Here is an 18489-nt window from a genome sequence, read left to right on the forward strand (position 1 = left end):
GCTAAGCTCTCAAAAACCTTACCCTACTCTTGAGTGACTTCATGATCTCACTGGAGGACACGTACTCCACTAGTACAGAATCTGTCCAAGTCACTTACCACTGAAAAATTTGTGAAATATATATTTTTTAGAATTTAGTGAATTTCTTTAAAAGCATGATGTTCTTTTATTTCTTTGTACTACTTCCTAGCCTCCATCTCTTGGGTTTAATTTTATTTTTCTTGTTAAATTTCATTTCTCTAATTCAATTTTATAAGTGTAGAAATTAACCCCCCATCCAAATTCCCTCACACAGAACAATTCAGAATTGTACAAAGAAAGTGACTCCAATGTTCATGATCTTTAACCCAGAAAATCCATTTTTAGACATCATAGCACTTCCTCCCATTCTCTAAGAGGTTAAAGATAAAAAGTTCTCATATATATATTAACTGTAGTATTTCATGAAGAAGAGGGATTTTGCATTAGATTGGACTATCACCATATCATTTGTTGTCATTTGTTGCAGTGAATAGAGTGCTTGCTGGGCATGAAGCCAGTTCATATCTAGCCTCAAGAGACCTACTAACCCTGTGACTCTGGGAAAATCAGTTCACCTTTGTTTTTTTCATTTCATTTGAGCTAGAGAAGATTATGGCAAACCCCTTTAATTTCTTACCAGAGAAAGATCCCAAATGAGGTCATGAAGAGTTGGACATGTCAGAGTACTGAACAAAAATCTACACATTCTCTTAAATTTCTTAATTTTTTTTTTTTTTTTAAACTAGATGTCAGGGCAGGGTTAGTTTCACAGATGACTGAAGGTAAACATTGGAAGGGACTGGAACGATCATTTAACTCAACTTCCTAAATATAAGGAGACAGAAATCCAGAGAGATCTTCCCAGTGTCACTCAGCTAGTATAGAAAAGTTGGCCTTTTCTACAGAACTCCTACCTTACAGCTGTAAGGAAGAGACAGTCTGTATATATATATATATATATATATATATATATATATATACAGAGAGAGAGAGAGAGAGAGAGAGAGAGAGAGAGAGAGAGAGAGAGATGGATATATATGTGTGTGTAATTGTGTGTGTATATGAGTGCACATAGCTAGTTATGCTTGGGAGGATGAGTTTGTAAATTGGGAACTGATTTTTTACTGCCATTTTTGGATAGTAGTGTATCATGGACATACATTATTTAAACTCTTAAATCATTGATATTCAGAAAAGAGAGTTCATTGCTTCCATAAGAGAGAACTTTTATACAAAAGCTTCAACTTTCCCCAGATGATGATAGAAATACTGTGGTGCACTAATTCAATTATCTGATAGGTCCACGTTCTGGTAGAATATTAGACTCAGAGGGGGCCTGAGAAATTATCTAGCCTAGAAATTGAGACTTCATTGAAATATATATTTTATTTCAGTGAGTATTCCTACTAACATTCATCTCTTGACCTTGAAGATACTTTTATGACATAGTAGCCAGATTCTATCAAGGAATAATTTATCAGGTCTTTGGAGAAGGGAGGAATTTATGACCAAAGAAGAACTACAGAATATTAAGAAAGGCAAAATGGACAACTCTGACTACATTAAATTAAAAAGGTTTTGCAGAAACAAGATTAAAAAGAAAAAAACAAAGCTGGGAAAAATCTTTATAACCAGGACTCATTTCTAAAATATAGAGAACATCAGCACAAGTCATTCCCCAATTGATACATGGTCAAAGTCTAACTTAATGTTTTTAAACTACCCTGTGAACTCCTCTCCTCTCTCCGTTTTCCCCCAAATGACGACTAATTTATTTTCTCTTTAAATATCCTTTGCTAACAAAACTGTTAGAACCATGCTCACCCTGAAGCACCTCCTTTATGCTATTGGATATATTGTAGAGAGGCTGATTTTTCCTGTGTAGCTGTCAGGTAGTTTTGAAATGTTTGAACTAATCTGGTTGTTGAAAAATTGCATTGTTGTTTGAGGATTCCTTCTGGATTTAAAAGTTCAGGGCATTCTTTCTGGGGTAATTAAAAAAAAAAAGTGAAGAAAAGCGGTAATCACTTAATTCTAAAACGACAGGATTCCATCACTTTTGAAAGATATTTCCATACTTCTGTATAAGTTACAGTAACAAAATTTATTTATTAAATTGATGATTCCATACTTTTATATAAATTCCCAGTTGTCTCTCAAACTGTATAATCTGAATAACACATATAAGCAACTGCCACACACTAGAACTGGGCAAGAAATGTATGGAAAGGAGTTTCTAAGAAAATTGACTAGATATTGACTGTGTAATGAGGTTTATGGCTTGATTTCAAATATAAATGAAGTTTATTTACATTATAACACATAACTTTGCTAGTCAAAATTGCCAGAAGTAGGGTGAAGCATAGGAAGGTACAAAATAAGTATTGTTTAACATTCCTGTTTTTAATCAAAACCACATTTTCTCTGAATAAAATAGCAAGTCATTTAAAATAGAAAGCAGATTTTCTGCCTCTTGGAAAACTTATATCTGCATCTATATATAGGCAAACATAAATTTGCATTGGAAATGGGTTCTTAATAGTACGCTTACAGAATAGATAAAAAGAACTTTTGTTGAAAAATCTATATAATAAACTTAATGCTAAAAGAGTGTGAGGGAAAGTCTTAAAAATAAAAATAAAAAAATAAAAATAAAGTAATCCTGGACTTTTTTTGAAAAAGGCAAGTTCTCTCACTTCCTTCCCTTCTCCCTTATCTTCCTTCTCCCAACATTTCTTCTCCCTTCTTATCTCTCCTCTCTCTCCCACCCTTCCCTCAAAATCTAGGCTTGGGTTTTAATCTTATCTCTGAGGATTCTTAATAGTGCCACATCTCTAAAATGGGGATAATCCCAGCATTATCTCATAGATGACTGAATAATGCCTCTTAAAGGACTACCTAAATGTGAACTCCTCTAAGTCTGAGTTTTAGACATATTCTTCAAATGCATTTGCATCTAATACCCAGATGGAATTTAAAGGGTAAGCAAAGTGGGCAGTAGGTGTCCTAGGCATGGCTCAGAGCCTTTTCTGGAGGCCTTTGCAGTCAGATTTCCTGATTCTTACAGGTGGGTTTTTTTTTTTTTTCCCCCTACATTTGCTATTTTAACCTGTCAGTTGAAAATAATTACAACGTCAGTCTGGCTGGTGGCTTACATAGGAAAAAGATGCTGTCTCTTAATCAAAGGTGATTACAGATTTTTTTCTGTCCATAAATGTGCTTGTTGTGTAAGGAGAATGCATTCCTCTCAGCCCCTTGGAAGAAATGAAAGGCAGCAAGAAGCCGCTCCATTGTTATCAGTCTAGGCGTGTCTAATGAATCGTGTTTCCATGTTCTCTCAGTCATGCTGCAGAGTGCCCTCAGCCAGGCTAAGCCTCCTATAAAATGCTCTTTAAGACTATTGTAGTTAGCCCAGAAATGCTGGGCTCTCAGGGCGGGCAGGAGAGCATGCTAATGAGACAGCTGCATTTCAAAACCTTACAGCTGCAGAGATTACTCACTGTAATGATAGTGACGAGACAACTGTTGGAGATTAAGAAGAAAAGGCAATTGGGGTTCTTTGCCCTGTCAGAATTTTTGTACCACACTGCTTGCCATTCTAAAAAGTGATTTAAAAATAAGTGGCTTTTAACAAAGATGGAGGGAAAACAGATTTTTTTTTTTTTTTTTTGGGGGGGGGGTGGGAGGACAGCAGAGATATAGGGGAAGAACATAATTATCAAATGGCAAAATGTTATGGCATTAAAATCAAGATCAGATTGACTTTGATAAAATTCATTGTGGGAATGATACCACCTACTGTGTGTCACACACTATTCTCAGCACTTCCCAGGGAGTTAGGTGCTATTATTGCTCCCATTTTTACAGTTGAGGTAATGTAAGGAAACAGGATTAGAGTTTTGCTGACCATCACAAATCTAGTAAATGTCTGCTTCAAATTTGAATTTAGACTTTTCTTAACAATTAATGAGAAAGAATAAGTTCCCAAGTGGAACCTCCAATTAACCAGGAGAAAGGAAATACTCCAGGAGGTGCGGGTTCACCATTGACTAGCAGGCTAAAAGAGTTAGTTAGCTACAACAGGGAGAAAACACCATAAGAAGAATAAGGAGAAAGGCATCAAGAGACAAAAGGGATTCAGCAAAGATGGCATGGGCCATGGACAGAGTGATAGGGGGAATTTAACATCCCGGGTTTGAAATAACTTGGATTTCTGACTATACACAGCAAAGTGAGACAACTTAGTCCCTCCACAGTGGTGGGACTATAAGGTTGAACTGATCCTCATCCGTAGTATTAAAGGTGAAATAGTTCATTATTCATTATTTAGCAAGTAGTGGCCCTTCAGGTTTTCAGAAGTCACTGAAATTGTATCAACATTTTTTTTTTCTTTACTGTAATATTGCAGTATGTCAGTGGCGATTGTCTTTTGAAGTCTTGTGTAATTTATTCAAAAGTGACCTGTTTTTATTGCCTTCTTCAATTTAAAGTTGACTGGCTTTCTGTGAGAACTGTGTTCCACTAAAACGATAACTTGGGTTATGTCTGAACTGTTTCATTGCTGTGTGTGGAAACCTTCATTAAAATTCTGATTATCCTCTATCTAACAGAGGACTCATGCTGTTAAAGATACCTTAAAAAGACATTATGCTGTTAAAATTGTGAACTGCAACTGTGCTTCTGTGTGTGCTGAATATTATCAGTACTCCAAATCACTTATAGCTGCAAATAGGTCAAAACAAATGGAGCATTTTGATGTGTATCTCTTCTTCTGACTCCTGGTTGATTGATGCATTGACATGGGGAAAGTTAAAATCCATTTTCCACACAGATTTTGTAAGTAATGCCAATAATTCCAAATTGTAGGAAATTAAAGCACTAAATGGGTTGAATTTGGTATAAGTAATAAGTCCATTTAATTGTTAATAAGTTTAAATACAGATTTTACAAGGTGATCAATGGCAGCATGATCCTGATCAATAGTTCTGTATATAATTGGCTTTTTAAATGAGAGTGAAAGAATTTGTCAGAATTGATTCAGCTTCACATTTCTTTGGTACTTTTTTGAAAGTCACTTTTTATTTTTATTTTCATTTATTCATTTATTGATTGGTTTTTGCTGAGGCAATTGGAGTTGTGACTTGCCCAATGTCCCACAGCTAGAAAGTAAGTGTCTGAGAACAGATTTGAACTCAGGTCCTCCTGACTTCAGAGCTGATTATCCATTGCATTCCTAGCTGCTCCCAGGAAACAAGTTTTAAGGAAAAAAAAAACAACAACAACAACTGAGCTTTGAGGTATTGTTTCAAAAGATATACTTTATCAAAATTTCCATGGCAATTGTTCTAGTAAGCCGTATTTACATCATCTAATTCTTTAAAATTTTTATACTATACATTACAAGGAGAGATTAAAAATTTTGGTAGGAACACAAAGGAGAAACGATAAACAAACCATGGAACCCATCTCCAATATGAACCTGTCTTTACCTGCTTGACATTGTAATCTTCCTGGGAAGTAATCTCCTTGTCCCCTGTGCCTTGCTTTAATCTGTCAGTATTTTTGCAGTGTGCAGCAAAAAAAAAAAAAAAATGATTTTCAGTCATTTTAAATGGCTGAATAAGTAGTCCTATCCCTGAGAGTTTTTTACCCCTTCTTCTATATTTGCAGTGGCCAATGTGGTTACTGAATTCAGTGTTCAGGATAATAGGTTTCATTAGTTTTGATGCCTGAGGTAAAAAAGCAGTAGGTGGGAGAAAGGAGTGTTTTTTGATGTCTAGACGTTCATTTCAGCTGTTGCTGCAATATGATACATTAAAAGGAAATATGTAACATAGCTCAGAGGAAATATGTATTCTTTGAAAGTAATTCCACTTTTAAACTGCATTCGGCAGTGTGACCTGAATTTAAAAGCATATGGAGCTGGATTTTCTATAATGTTTCAGAATCCGGTGCCCCTCCCCTTCCTTGTTTCATCCTCCCCTACCTCCCCTGCCCCCCTCCCCTTTTTTTTAAACTTCAAGTAAAGTGTGTCAGTTTCAGTTGTTGAATTGGAATGGCTATCTTTCCAAGATCTCTGCTGGGAAACATAAATCCATTGAAGTATATGCCACTTTGATATTTTGCCATGTTGACTTTTTTCCTGAACCTTTTGGTTTTCTTTCAAAGAACCTTATTAATTCTATAAGAAAGCAAGTTATACAATATGGAAAAAAGTTGCATTACAATTTTAGGAAGATTTTTGAAAAAAAAATTTTTTTAGGGGACTTTTAGCCATATTTTGCTCATTTAAATCCTTTATCCTACATTCCATCTCTCTTAACTCAGTGGTATTTAGTTAAACTTACCTAAAATCAATTCAATTATTTCCTAGAAAATTTAACTAAAACATTATTAGCTATTATATTCATGCATTTTTATGTTATTGACCATTAAGGATATTTTCTTTAGGACGACATTTTTTTTCCTTCATAAATAGCCTGGTATAATATAAAGCTTTGTTTTCCTTGATTTGGTTGCCTGTTAACTAGTATTTATATAGATGTGCCAGGGAGAGTTCTTAGAGCTGGGCATATCAAGAAAAGCACAACACAAGGCTATTACAAGGCTCACAGTTAATAAGAGACAACCTGCAAATGCTATATACAATAAGAATTATATAGGATAAATTGGGGCTAACTATAGAGGGAGAATTAAGGAGAGTTGAGAAAGATTGTCTTTTAATTTTTTTTTTTTTTGTTTGTTTTTGTTTTTGGCAGAAGAAAAGGATTGTGGAGGGGAGAATTACAGGAATAGGGGCAGACAGTTGGAAAATAGTATATATGAAACAGCAAGCTCAGGGAATAGAGAGCCACTAGAGTTGATTGGATATGGGTGTTCTGCGTTGATATGGACAGACCTGCATTTTAGGGAGATAAATTTGACAGTTGAGTGGTTCTACTAGTAAGAAGAGCAAAGAATTAAAGAATGCCATGTTGCTGTCCTCTTTTTGAGAGAAATGCTTGTTTCTGTTCTCTTAATAAGCAGTTAATATGGGGTAGATCCATCCAGGTGTTGTTTTTTCCTTTCTATTTCTTCATTCGTAGCCTATTATTTCCAGGACATTTCTGATCCTGATCAGATCATGTTATTTAGATGGAATTCTTTTTTTTTTTCCTGAGGCTGGGGTGAAATGACTTGCCCAGGGTCACACAGCTAAGAAGTGTTAAGTGTCTGAGATCAGATTAGAACTCCTGAATTCAAGGCTGGTGCTCTATCCACTGCACCACTCTAGATGGAATTCTTAACCCACTATTGTTCTTTGGGTGGTGGGTATATTCTTTTTTAAATTAATTTAAATTTAAATTAAGGGTGGTTTGGCTTGAGATGAGTCTCTGACCATGAGTGACACATCTCCAGCCTTTCATTAGAATCAATCCATCTTACATTATAGTATTAATTCTCATTAAGTATTTACCAGTCAAGAGTTGATTTTTGTCCGTTGGGACACCTCCTCTTCCAAGAGTATATAAATGTTGATCGACCTCCATGATTTGTCTTTTGTTTATGAGAGAAATGCAAGTGACTATCCTTTTACTAATCATTTACTAACCATAATTAATAAAATTAGTTTTTATTTATATAGAAACTATATATTTTGAATTTTTATATGTCATATCTTGCTATTAGTGCTATATGTGTACAAATGATAGGCTCTTGGCTTGCTTTTCTCTTGTTGATGTCTTTTAATAAATTCTTACACTATCTTTTATTAGGATATTGATCTGACCCACTCTCCTTACCTCCCAGTCAATTTAGGCATTACTTAATGGAGCCTACCTTCCACTCCAACACCCATATATAAATGGAAGGCCAACTCTTTGGCTCAGGTTCTCATACAGTGTAGCTAAGAACTCTCAGCTCTTTTAAGCTTGGTTATATGGGTTTTAAATGTAAAACATATAGTCAGAACCTTATTAGTTAGCAAAAGAATAAGGAAAAGATCTTTTGCATGGCTGCATTGGAAGTTGAGAGCAAAAATCACTCATGGCTTATGAATCACCCTTTAATCATAGCATCTGTTGCCCCCGCAGCTCCTTGCTTCTGTCCAGTTTAGACCTATACAGTTTTTTCTTTGATTCTCTCTGCCCTCTCCATTGAATCCTCCCCTATGAGGAAAAAATACCAATTAAGCAAAAGTATCTGAAACAGTAATTGTATCTGACTGTGTATACACGTTTCATTCCTAGCTGTTCCCAATCTGTCTACGTGGAGAGGAAGGTTATTTGATTGTTTTGGCGACTGTTGTTAATTTTCTAATTACTCAGTATCAATACGCTTTTATGAATCTTTTCATTTCATTAGGATTCTGATTATTTCATTTTTGGTCAGTTAGTATAAATCTTTTTGTTTCTCTGCATTTTACAGATTTGTCTTTTTTTTTTTTTTTTTAAAAACTGTGTAATAATATTCATTTATTTTAAAATATTTTAGTTTTTTCAGCCATCCCTCTACTTGGTGAGCATTTGCTGTGTTTTAATTACTTGTCCCCAGGGTGCTTTTATGTTTTAGTGTATCATGGATTTTTGTATCTGTCTTTGACTTCCATATTAGCTTATTAATGGAATTGCTATAAAAGTATGAAAAGCTTAGTCACTTTATTGCATACTTCTAATTTGATATCTAAACAGTTGAACCAATCCACAGTATGACAAAAAGTATATTAGTGTATCTTCCTACAGCCCTTTCAATATTGACTTGCTATTTTTTTTCAAGGTGACTTTTGTTTACTAGACCATGACTGAAATTACTTATCCCTATGAATCCACATTTCTTCCAAGGATATAAATGTCTTGTGTCTCCTTGTCTCATGGGAAATGGGATCCTAGTATACCTCTCTGGCCCATTCTGCAATAGAAGCATTAGAAAGAAGTCCTTTCCTCCTCATTCCCTCCAGGAGTACATCTAAAAAAAATCCTTTGCTTGTCTTTAATTTTTTTTTTTTTTATAAACTGGCTCCTTCATCTTTCCAGGCCTCTTAGGCCTTACCCATGGACCCTGTGATCCAATGTCCCTGTTCTCTTTTTTTTGTCCCTTGAAAGACATTCTATCTTCCAAGCATTTATTTTCACTGGCCAACCTTGAAGTCTCTCCCTCCTTGGTTCAGCTTCCTGTCTTTCTTCTCAGCTTTAATCCTACCTTCTTACAGATGGCTTTCCAGGACCTCCTTAATCTTAGTGTCTTCTCTCTTATCTCTAGTTATTAATTGTTGGTATTAAAAATGTGAACTGCTTGAGAACAAAAATTGTGTTTTATCTTTCTTTGTATTCCCAGAGCTTAATTGTAGGTGCTTAATGATTGTTAATATTCTGACTCAGCTCCTTGAGAGCAAGGATTGCTTACTCCTTTTTAAAAATTCCCCTCCTGTTTGCTAGGCACTTTAATAATGCTTTTTTGACTTGACGGTACTTGACTTTCCACCCCACAGATTAGAAATAAAGATAACAGTAATTTGGATGATGTAAAATGTTAAAAAAAAAATTTGAATGGTAATGAAAGGTGATGAAAATACTTTTAAAGAGTATTTGAATTTTACCTTGAAAGAAAAGATTTTGATAGACTTAGAGAAGGCTTCCTGTGAATGGACACCTCCCTTCCCCACCCCACACAGCGATCTCGAAGCTGTAGGGGGGGAAAAAGAATATAGAAGCTACCTATTTGTACAGTGCTTACCAGTTATTATTAATCACATCATAAAAATTAATAAATGTAGGCTTGTGTACTAAGTGCCTATGGTTCACTTAGGACTTCAGTTTGACAGTGGTTAGCTTTTTTTGTTTCTCCCCCTACTTGCTGGGAGGTGGTCATCCACAAGAATAGAAGAGAGAGCAGTCTGTTTGTTACTGAAGTTTGTGGTAGGATCTGTGACAGAGGAATTTAAAAATCTGAACCTTGTGCCTTCTCAGGGTTGCCACGGAATTAATTGTACAGATAATGACCTAATTCAGTTTTAATTTGCTTTTGCTCCTCTTTAAGTTAAATGACTTGTAAATGCTTAATAAACGCTCACTATAACAACAGAAAATGTACATGGAAGAGAAGTTTGCCCTAAGATTCTAGTTTTCCTTTCTTCCTTTTGCTCTGTATAACTTCCCAGTCTTCTCTAATTTTGTGAACAGATATAACACTTAAACCTATCCCCCCTAACCCCACAACTTCAACTACTATGGATCCTATTACTTTCTATTCTTCTCACACCTAGCAAACAAAAACAAAACAAAAAAAACCAAACACTCTGATTTGATCCCAAACAGTAACATCTGAAAATGATAGCTCTACTGTTCAATCTTTCCAAACACTTTCAATTTCTCCTTTGGAATTATATTTTGTATTATGGGATTTTCAAACTGAATAGTACCCTCAAAAGTTGTCCAATTTTGGGTGATATTATTATCCAGATTTTATCACCCTTAAAACTCTTTTAAGCTCTTTAAAGGAGTGTTCTGTATCTGTTATTATTATTATTTTTTTCCAATTTCCCCAGACTCTACCATAACAACTCACAGCATTCCCATTTTTCCCTTAAGGTTTGCTGAATGGAACTGAAATTTAGGACCTAAAATTGATGTTTATAATATAGAATCTACTGAGAGATTTATTTAATGTTTTATGGCTTAATGTGCAGTCATTCAATTCAAGGAAACATTTATTAAACTTCTGTTGTGTGTAAAATGTGCTTCTAAGCTTTCTCTGGAGATATCCATGTTCCTTATTTTCAAGAACCCTACAATCCAGTACTGAGGGCAGAAACTTGGGGACCATGAAGTGGTTTTTACAAATACTTTGATAAGTAGAAGTATTTTATTAAATACCTGCGGTGTGTCAGGAACTAATTAAATAATTAAAAAAAAAAAAAAAAACAACACCAGATGACATATGGCTATGAACAACTTAGGAAATTGGGAAAGGACCTATAGAGATAGGTATAGATAGACATGAAGATAGCTGTCTATTTATCTAAAGAAGATCTATCTAATGTCTATCTTTTCTATCTATCTAGACATATCTTTCTATCTGTATATACATGCACACCACATAGACATTGGTAAGGAGAGATGTCCCCCATATCACTATAAAGTTCTCAAAAGTGATTTTTATTCAGAAAAACTTCCTAGTTTCCTCACAAAGCAAAAATTATGGCAAAATGATGGTTTAACCGTAAGAATATTTCCCTTATTCCTCTTTCAGGTGCTGATGAAATTGTGTGATCTAGGATGTATTAACTCATTAGTAATTGTAATGCTGTTGATAATTGACATTTTACTGTACTGAATTATAATATTTATTAATAATTATAACATAATTATTAAAGAGCCTAATGCAGTATAAAGGTGTGTTTTCCTTGATGTAATACATTCTTCTCCTAAATTTTGTCAGATTTATTTGGCCTGAAACATAAAATTGTGTATATTCCTTCAGTGATAATAAGATAGATTATTTAGGTAATATAATTTAAGGTTTATTTGTGAGTATGTTGTTTAGACTTATAAATGCAGTGATTTCTTGAAGAATAACATATGTTATGTGTTTATTTTGGGACCAGACCTATGATTTATAGATGGGGAAAATCTTTTCTGGAAACCTTTGCAGAACCTCCACTTATCTATAACTACTGTACTAGTATATGTCAGAAACCAGACTTGAACTCAGACTCCTAAGAAACACACCTTGTTCCCTCACCAATTAAATTTGCCTAGTATTATTTTATTTAATTGAATTTGTTCTGTATTTTTGTTGTTCCTTGCTGATGTTTCTTTTTTGAATGAGCATGCAACTTCTTTTCCAGTGTACCAGACCTGACCATGTCTTCTTACTTCTCAAAAATCTTTTATACCTTCTGTTTGTCTCTAGGATGAAATACAAACTCCTATTTTAGGTTTGGCATGTATACCACCTGGATTTCTGGTCTTGTTTCACACATATTTACACATATTCAATTTTATACAAACCTGTTGTTTGTCTTACATCTTCATGACTTTTCACAAAGGGTCCCCCATGTGTTTTCTCTTCCCTAGCAACTCTAGCTTGCCTCCGAGTACACTTGATGTATGTACTGCCTTCTTCAGAAATCCTCTCATGCATACTTAATCTTTCCAATGGCTTCACCTAACTGTGATTCTACTGTGTATTGGCTTACTCTTATTTAGGTCATATACTCCTATAAAATATAAACCTCTTCAGGGCAATTCCTGTTTTCTGTGTGGGTCTTGCACTTCATTTAAATCAGTAAGCAGCTCCTGGAGGTAGAAAGAAAGGCAAAAATAATCCTTGCTCTCAAGGAGACCATATTCCAATGCAGGGGACCACCTGAAAATAAAGTTTTACATACCAGATCCATATTTAGGAAAATGGGAGGTGGTGCTTAGTGGGGAAGGCACAAGCATTAGGAGGGACCAGGAAAATCAGAAGTTAGGTTTTTAACTCAGACTTAAATAAAGTCAGGTAATTCAGCAGATTGTGATGAGAAGTTACTTATTCTTATTGTTTTCAGATACCTGTTTTAATGAATATTAGATCTTTCTTAGATCCTGTAGGAGAAAAGCCCATGACTAATTAACCTTTAAAGCATTTAACATTTCTTGAACTAATTTGATTAGAAAAAAAAAAAATCTTGATAATTTTTGAGAATATAGCAAAGATATTTCTCTTTTTAACTTGTATTTTTATTCAAAGTTATATAATATTTTGTTTTCTATTTTTTATTGAGATAAGAAAAAGTGAGAGGAAATTAAGTTTACTCTATAAATGTAGTTTTTATCCTTCCAACTACCTTGAGTTGAAATAATATACTTTGTAAAAAAGGAAATTGACTTCTTGTTCTAGAGCATTTTGTACTTGTTCATACATTTGGTAGGTATTTGTAAGACACTGACTGCTAAATTCCTTTATTATCTTTTATACTTGTAGTTCAATATAGAACCTCAAAGGCAACTTTCTATTTGTAATTCTGTTATTAATAAAGACGTGAAACAACTTGATAGTTATTAATATTAAATAATAAGCAGGCTGCTGCTTATGGTACTTTTAAATTCCTATTAACAAAATGATTTCTATAAGATGTAATTCTATGAATTTCTCAAAGCCAAGTTAAAGAGATTTGGGAATAGAGTGTGTTCATCTTCAGGCCCTTAATCTTTCTCCTTTAGTCAAGATGCATTGCTCATGGTTATTTTACACATTTTATCTTTAGGAAGAAACTCAAAGTGACATTTTGAGTTTTACATAGTGTGTTACATACTCATTTTATTTACTTTAATTCTCTTCCTGTGAGATATAATAACAATAATGATGATGATAATAATAATAATGATGATAATAATGATGATGATGATGATGATGATGATGATGATAATAATAATAAATATTATTATTACTACTAACACCATTTTAGAATTGAGAAGTTCAGGCTTAAAGAGATCAAGAGATTTTTCTATGGTAGATAAGAAGTTTCAAAGGTGATATTGAACCTAGGTCTTCCATTCAGTGCATGGAACAATTTCAAGTGCCCTGGCCTGAAACTAAATTATGATCTTATCTTTCCTATCAGTGCATTCTCTTACCTGGAATTAATTGCCTTCCCTGACTATGCAGAAAAGAGTGAATCAAATAATCTCAGTGATTCCTTCTGGAAATAAATTTTAGTAACTCTTAACAATAATATTACTAGTATACCAAAGCCAAAATGATTTAATAACAACTGTTTCCATTTAGGGCTATAGAAAGATTCTCTCTCTTTCTTTCTCTTTCCTTGTTTTGTTTTGTTTTGTTATTAAAAGCAATAATTTGATTTTCCCCTATCCCTTTGTCAAGAGTAAAAGTGAATTTTAAAATGAAATTTTTATCATGTATGCATTATTTTGTGTAAAATACGTTGGATTATAATGAGGAATGTGGAAAAGACCATTATTACCATATTAAAGAAGAATTTCTTTCAAATTTTCCTCTTTCTGTTTATCTGGATGTCCTGCTTAATAGTTGGTCTGTGTTTTGTTTTGTTTTATAGTAGTGGAGGAAGGACTATGGGAGAATGGCCTTTCCTATGAATGTAGGACCCTGCTCTTCAAAGCAATCCACAACCTATTAGAAAGGTAAGAGAAGCCCTATTGGATTTTGTATTTTTGACATCAGAGTAGGAGTGTTTAGATTAGTCATACCCAATTCTAGTTTTGAGATACTCAATTGTATAAATTAGTTTCATTAAGGGATGTACTGAAAGTTTCCAAAAATTCCCATTCTAAATTGTATAATTTTTTTTTTTTTGTCATAAATTTTCAAGGACAAGGTAAACTTGGGTGGATTTTGCCATTCTCATAACTTGGATACCAGAGTCTGTGAACACATGCTACCTCAATATTCTTGAACTACATTTGCAATCATGTATGCAGCAACATTTAAGAATAAAGTTTTATTCAAGCAATCTTTGATTGAACAGTCATTGATCCAAAAAGTGTATATGTCCCACATGAAGACCGGCCTTTGCTAATCACTCCCCCCCAAGTGTCTTGACAGCCTCAGTGAGCTGCTTTCCTTCTGTTCCACTTACCAACACTTCCTGCTCATACCTATGTGTACACCTTTTTAAAGGAGAGGCAGGAGGAAAGGGAGATCCCAGCTCTGGACGTACACACATTCCCCGTTTTGTGTGGCAGAAGTGCAGCAAACAGAAGTAATAGATCAATATGCTGAAAGGATTTGAACTGGTGATTTAGATACTCAAGGTAGCATTTCTGTTGAAAAGGTATAACTACCTACTTAGGTGGCCACTGGCACTAGCTCAGTGAGCTAGTAAATGGTTTTTCATGTTCAAGTATAAACTTAGATTTTTCTTTTTTTCCTTTAAATGAACTGTGGGAATGGGATGACACCTGGAGCATCTACAGTAATAACCCTTTTCTTTCAAGGACCTATTTAGAGTGAATTAGTTAAAATTCTGCAGTTCCTTGAAGCATAGTTTAAGATCTTCTTCCCTGTATTAGGGGATTGATGATCATTCCTGAGCATAAATTTTTTCATAAAAACTTTGGATAAAACCATGTCACAGAATTACCATTTTTTAGAATAATGCTTTTTTAAAAAGATATATTTTGGATGTTATATTTAAAAGCTTCTGTTAAAAACTATAAGCCAAAATTTCCTCTCCAAGGAGGATGTTTTACCGAAGAGTAAGTTTAGCTTTATGGAACCAGAAGATGAAACACAGGAATTTTAAGTTGTCATTTTTTTTGCCCCTCTTCTATTTGAATAATGATTTAAAAGTAGAAAAAGGATCCACAGGGTGGAGGGAAATTTAAAAAATTCATTACAGTTCATTAAGGACAAGGGAAAAAAAATCCAATTTTTTTTTTTTAAACAAAAATTTGGTTAGATGAATTAAATCAGCGTTTCTCACAAACTTTATTTTATAGAGGAATAGAGGACAGAGCCACTGGAGTTGGTCAAGGCTGGGGAATAGATAATAGCAAGAGTTAAACTGAGTAAAAGGTAGGCAAGTCTTTCTGCAAGACTTTGCACACTTTTGCATTTGCTTGCTTCCTTTATAGTCCCTTTTGGTAACCAAAGCTGAAAAATAGAAAGATCCCACTGAGTATCTTATAGGATCTTTTTGTAAGAGGCCATATAACCTTGGTAATTTTACTGAATATTTGTAAACTTTACCTCGGTGGCTCTTTTATATATTTATATATCAGCATATTGTGCCCTTAGGCTTTTTATTTGTTCTTTTATTATTGAAAGGAGCCTCCTTGATCCACAGTTAAGGACTAATTTACCTAGCTGTAGATAATCTTTTGATTATATCATATTTAGCAAAACAATGAAAGAATTACCTCCCTATAAGAAAATTGATTTTGGGCTACAGACATGAATTTCATTCACACCTTTGTGATTTCTTGAATCTAACATTCATTGTGATAAATTAGCATTGTGTTTCTCCAATGGATCCTTCATGCTTCTCAAGAATTTAAAAGTGATGAAACAAGAGGGGGAAAAAAAAAGTTCTCATAATTCCATGCCAAATAAAAACTTTTTGGGTTTATAAAGAAGTATTTTACATTAAAGTTGTTAAAATAGATCTTTTATGATATGTGAAAATGTCAGTATACATTTTCTCCTTTTAAAATTGTAGTTTGTTATACTGCACATAGAACCAGTTTATATAGTTCATTAACAATCATGAACGTGACTTAGACAAATAATTTTGTTATTGACTTACCTGCTTTCTCTTTTGATAGACTGGTGGCTAAATGATTTAAACCTTAATTCTTATCCAATTAATTTCAAATTTTCAAAAATTCACTGTTACAGCAGTGAAATTTACTTTTACACAATTGAAAAAGAAAACATTTCAAAAATTAAGTAAGAGTGTGATTGTGATTCATACTTTCAAATCTCTTCTACATCATTCTCCATTCATGGATCTAGTTTCCCCCTAGGTTCTTAGCAACTCCCTCACAATCCAGTCTTGTGGATTTAATTTCTACTAGAGTCATGTACTCTAATTGGTTCTTTCCTTTCCAATGAATTAATTAATTATTGCTTTTTACTAGATTAATTAATTGCTTTTTCCTTATTCTCTTCCTTCTCTAATTCCCAATCTAATCCAATCAGGTATGAAATTGATATTCTTCAAAATAGATCTGATGATGATACTCTCTTGCTTAGATAATTTCCATGGTTCCCTCTTGCCTCTAAGAACAAATCTAAATGTTCTCTTCATCACTGACCTGAACCTTCCTTTCTAGATTTTATGTTCATTGATCTCTTTTATGTACGTTTCTGTTTTAGCCAAATTGGCCACTGGCTTTTCCTTGTATACCTGTCTCTGTGACTGCACAGGCTTTCCCCCTTGTTTGGTGGGCTTTTCTCCCTGCTTCTGCCTCTCTGAATTCCCACCTTCTTCAGAGCTTGATTAGGCTCAGGGCAGGAAGACCTGGGTTTAAGTTAGGTTTCAAACACTAGATGGGTAACACCTCTGTCTGCCTCAGTTTCCTTAACTAGAGAATGAAGATAATAACAGCACCCCACCTCCCAGGATTATTGTGAAGATCAAATGAGATAATATTGGCAAAGTGCTTAGTACAATGCCTAGTAATATTAGATGCTTAATTAATTCCCCTTTTCACTATCTTCCACAGAAATCTGACTTTAGTGGTAGTACCTTTTCACTGAGGTTCTGCACCTTCATATTTGTTGATTGATCAGTCAAGAACTCTAGATAACTAACTCTCTGGGCACTGAGAGGTTCAGTTATTTAGCCAGAATAGGTTAGAGGCAGGCTCACCCTGTCATTCTCAACTCTGACTTTCTCTTTACCTGCTGTGCTCTGCCGCCACTCTCTTTGGAGAAAGCTCCATATTTTCCCCAACCCTGTCCTACTCAAATGACTTTGTACAAATTTTGTAGCTAATTTTTGTCTATTTTGTGTATTGTATGTGTATATGTGTGTGTGTTCCTAAGGTAGAATCCTTATCTAAGTTTAAGAAGGGTCAGTTTTGATAATCCCTTAGAATGTGGGCCCCCTGTACAGAAAGGGTGAATGTGCCTCCTAAGATAGAGGACACAAGGATCTCCAGCTGATTGACTGAGACTCAAGGGAATGACTTTTGTCCCTTCCCATCATCTCTAAAAATGAACTGCAAGGTCACCCCTGGCTCTTTATTACAGTCTGTGTCTGTCCAAACAACATATGACAGAAGGGATCCTATGTGGGGGGAGGAGAGGAAGAGAAGGATGTTGCTAAAGAAGATCTGTTTCCCTGCAGTCATCACTGTGCATCACTTAAACACACTGATCAGAAATGCCAGGACCCTGAGTGGACCCGTTTCCATAGCTCTCTCCCTTTTATCAACCAAACTTTAAAAAATACTTCTCGTTTCTATTTCTGCTTTTCTGACCTTCTTAATTATATTCTGATTCAAACTTTTTATCTGGATTCAAGTTCTATTTCTGACACTTCCTGATTTGATGACCCCAGAAAAGTCCTTCAGTTGAGTGCTGAAGGTAGCCATGTACTGATGTAAATTTCAGAGAAGATCCCAGGGTCCTTGGCCAGGGAGCCAATCCTCACTTGGGAATATCCCATACAAGAGAAACAACAGCTCTGTTCTCTGTCTCTTTTTTCTGTAACTCTATATTAACATGTCACCTTAACAGAATGGAAACTCTTCCATTGGCAGGCAAGCCCACAGGTTTTTTTTTGGGGGGTGGGGAGGGGTTGCCTTAGTATTCCCAGCACTTTCATAAAGTAGGTGCATAATAAATGCATGGTGATTAATACCTGATGCTTTTTGCCCTATGGAGAAAACATTGGAGCACCCACATCATACCTGCAAAAAGCATTGTTCAGTAGTTAACTGTACAGATTATGCTCATTGCTTTGTAAAGTCCACACCACAGGGTGGTGCTGTGAACCAGAGGCAGATAGAGGCAGTT

General features: G+C 34.7%; 1 protein-coding gene across 3 annotated transcripts in view; it reads left to right on the top strand.

The window, feature by feature from the left end:
• Positions 1-18489, top strand: part of MED13L (mediator complex subunit 13L) — a 338730-nt gene that overhangs the window by 171697 nt on the left and 148544 nt on the right. For 2 of the 3 annotated variants that reach the window (XM_074296914.1, XM_074296922.1), the window contains exon 3: positions 14063-14147. In XM_074296914.1, the coding sequence (XP_074153015.1) occupies positions 14063-14147 (85 nt within the window). The remainder of the gene's footprint in view (positions 1-14062; positions 14148-18489) is intronic. The other variant, XM_074296932.1, reaches the window with a different exon arrangement.

This window comes from Sminthopsis crassicaudata, chromosome 1, assembly GCF_048593235.1.
Source record: "Sminthopsis crassicaudata isolate SCR6 chromosome 1, ASM4859323v1, whole genome shotgun sequence".
In the NCBI taxonomy this organism is placed as follows: Eukaryota; Metazoa; Chordata; class Mammalia; order Dasyuromorphia; family Dasyuridae; genus Sminthopsis; species Sminthopsis crassicaudata.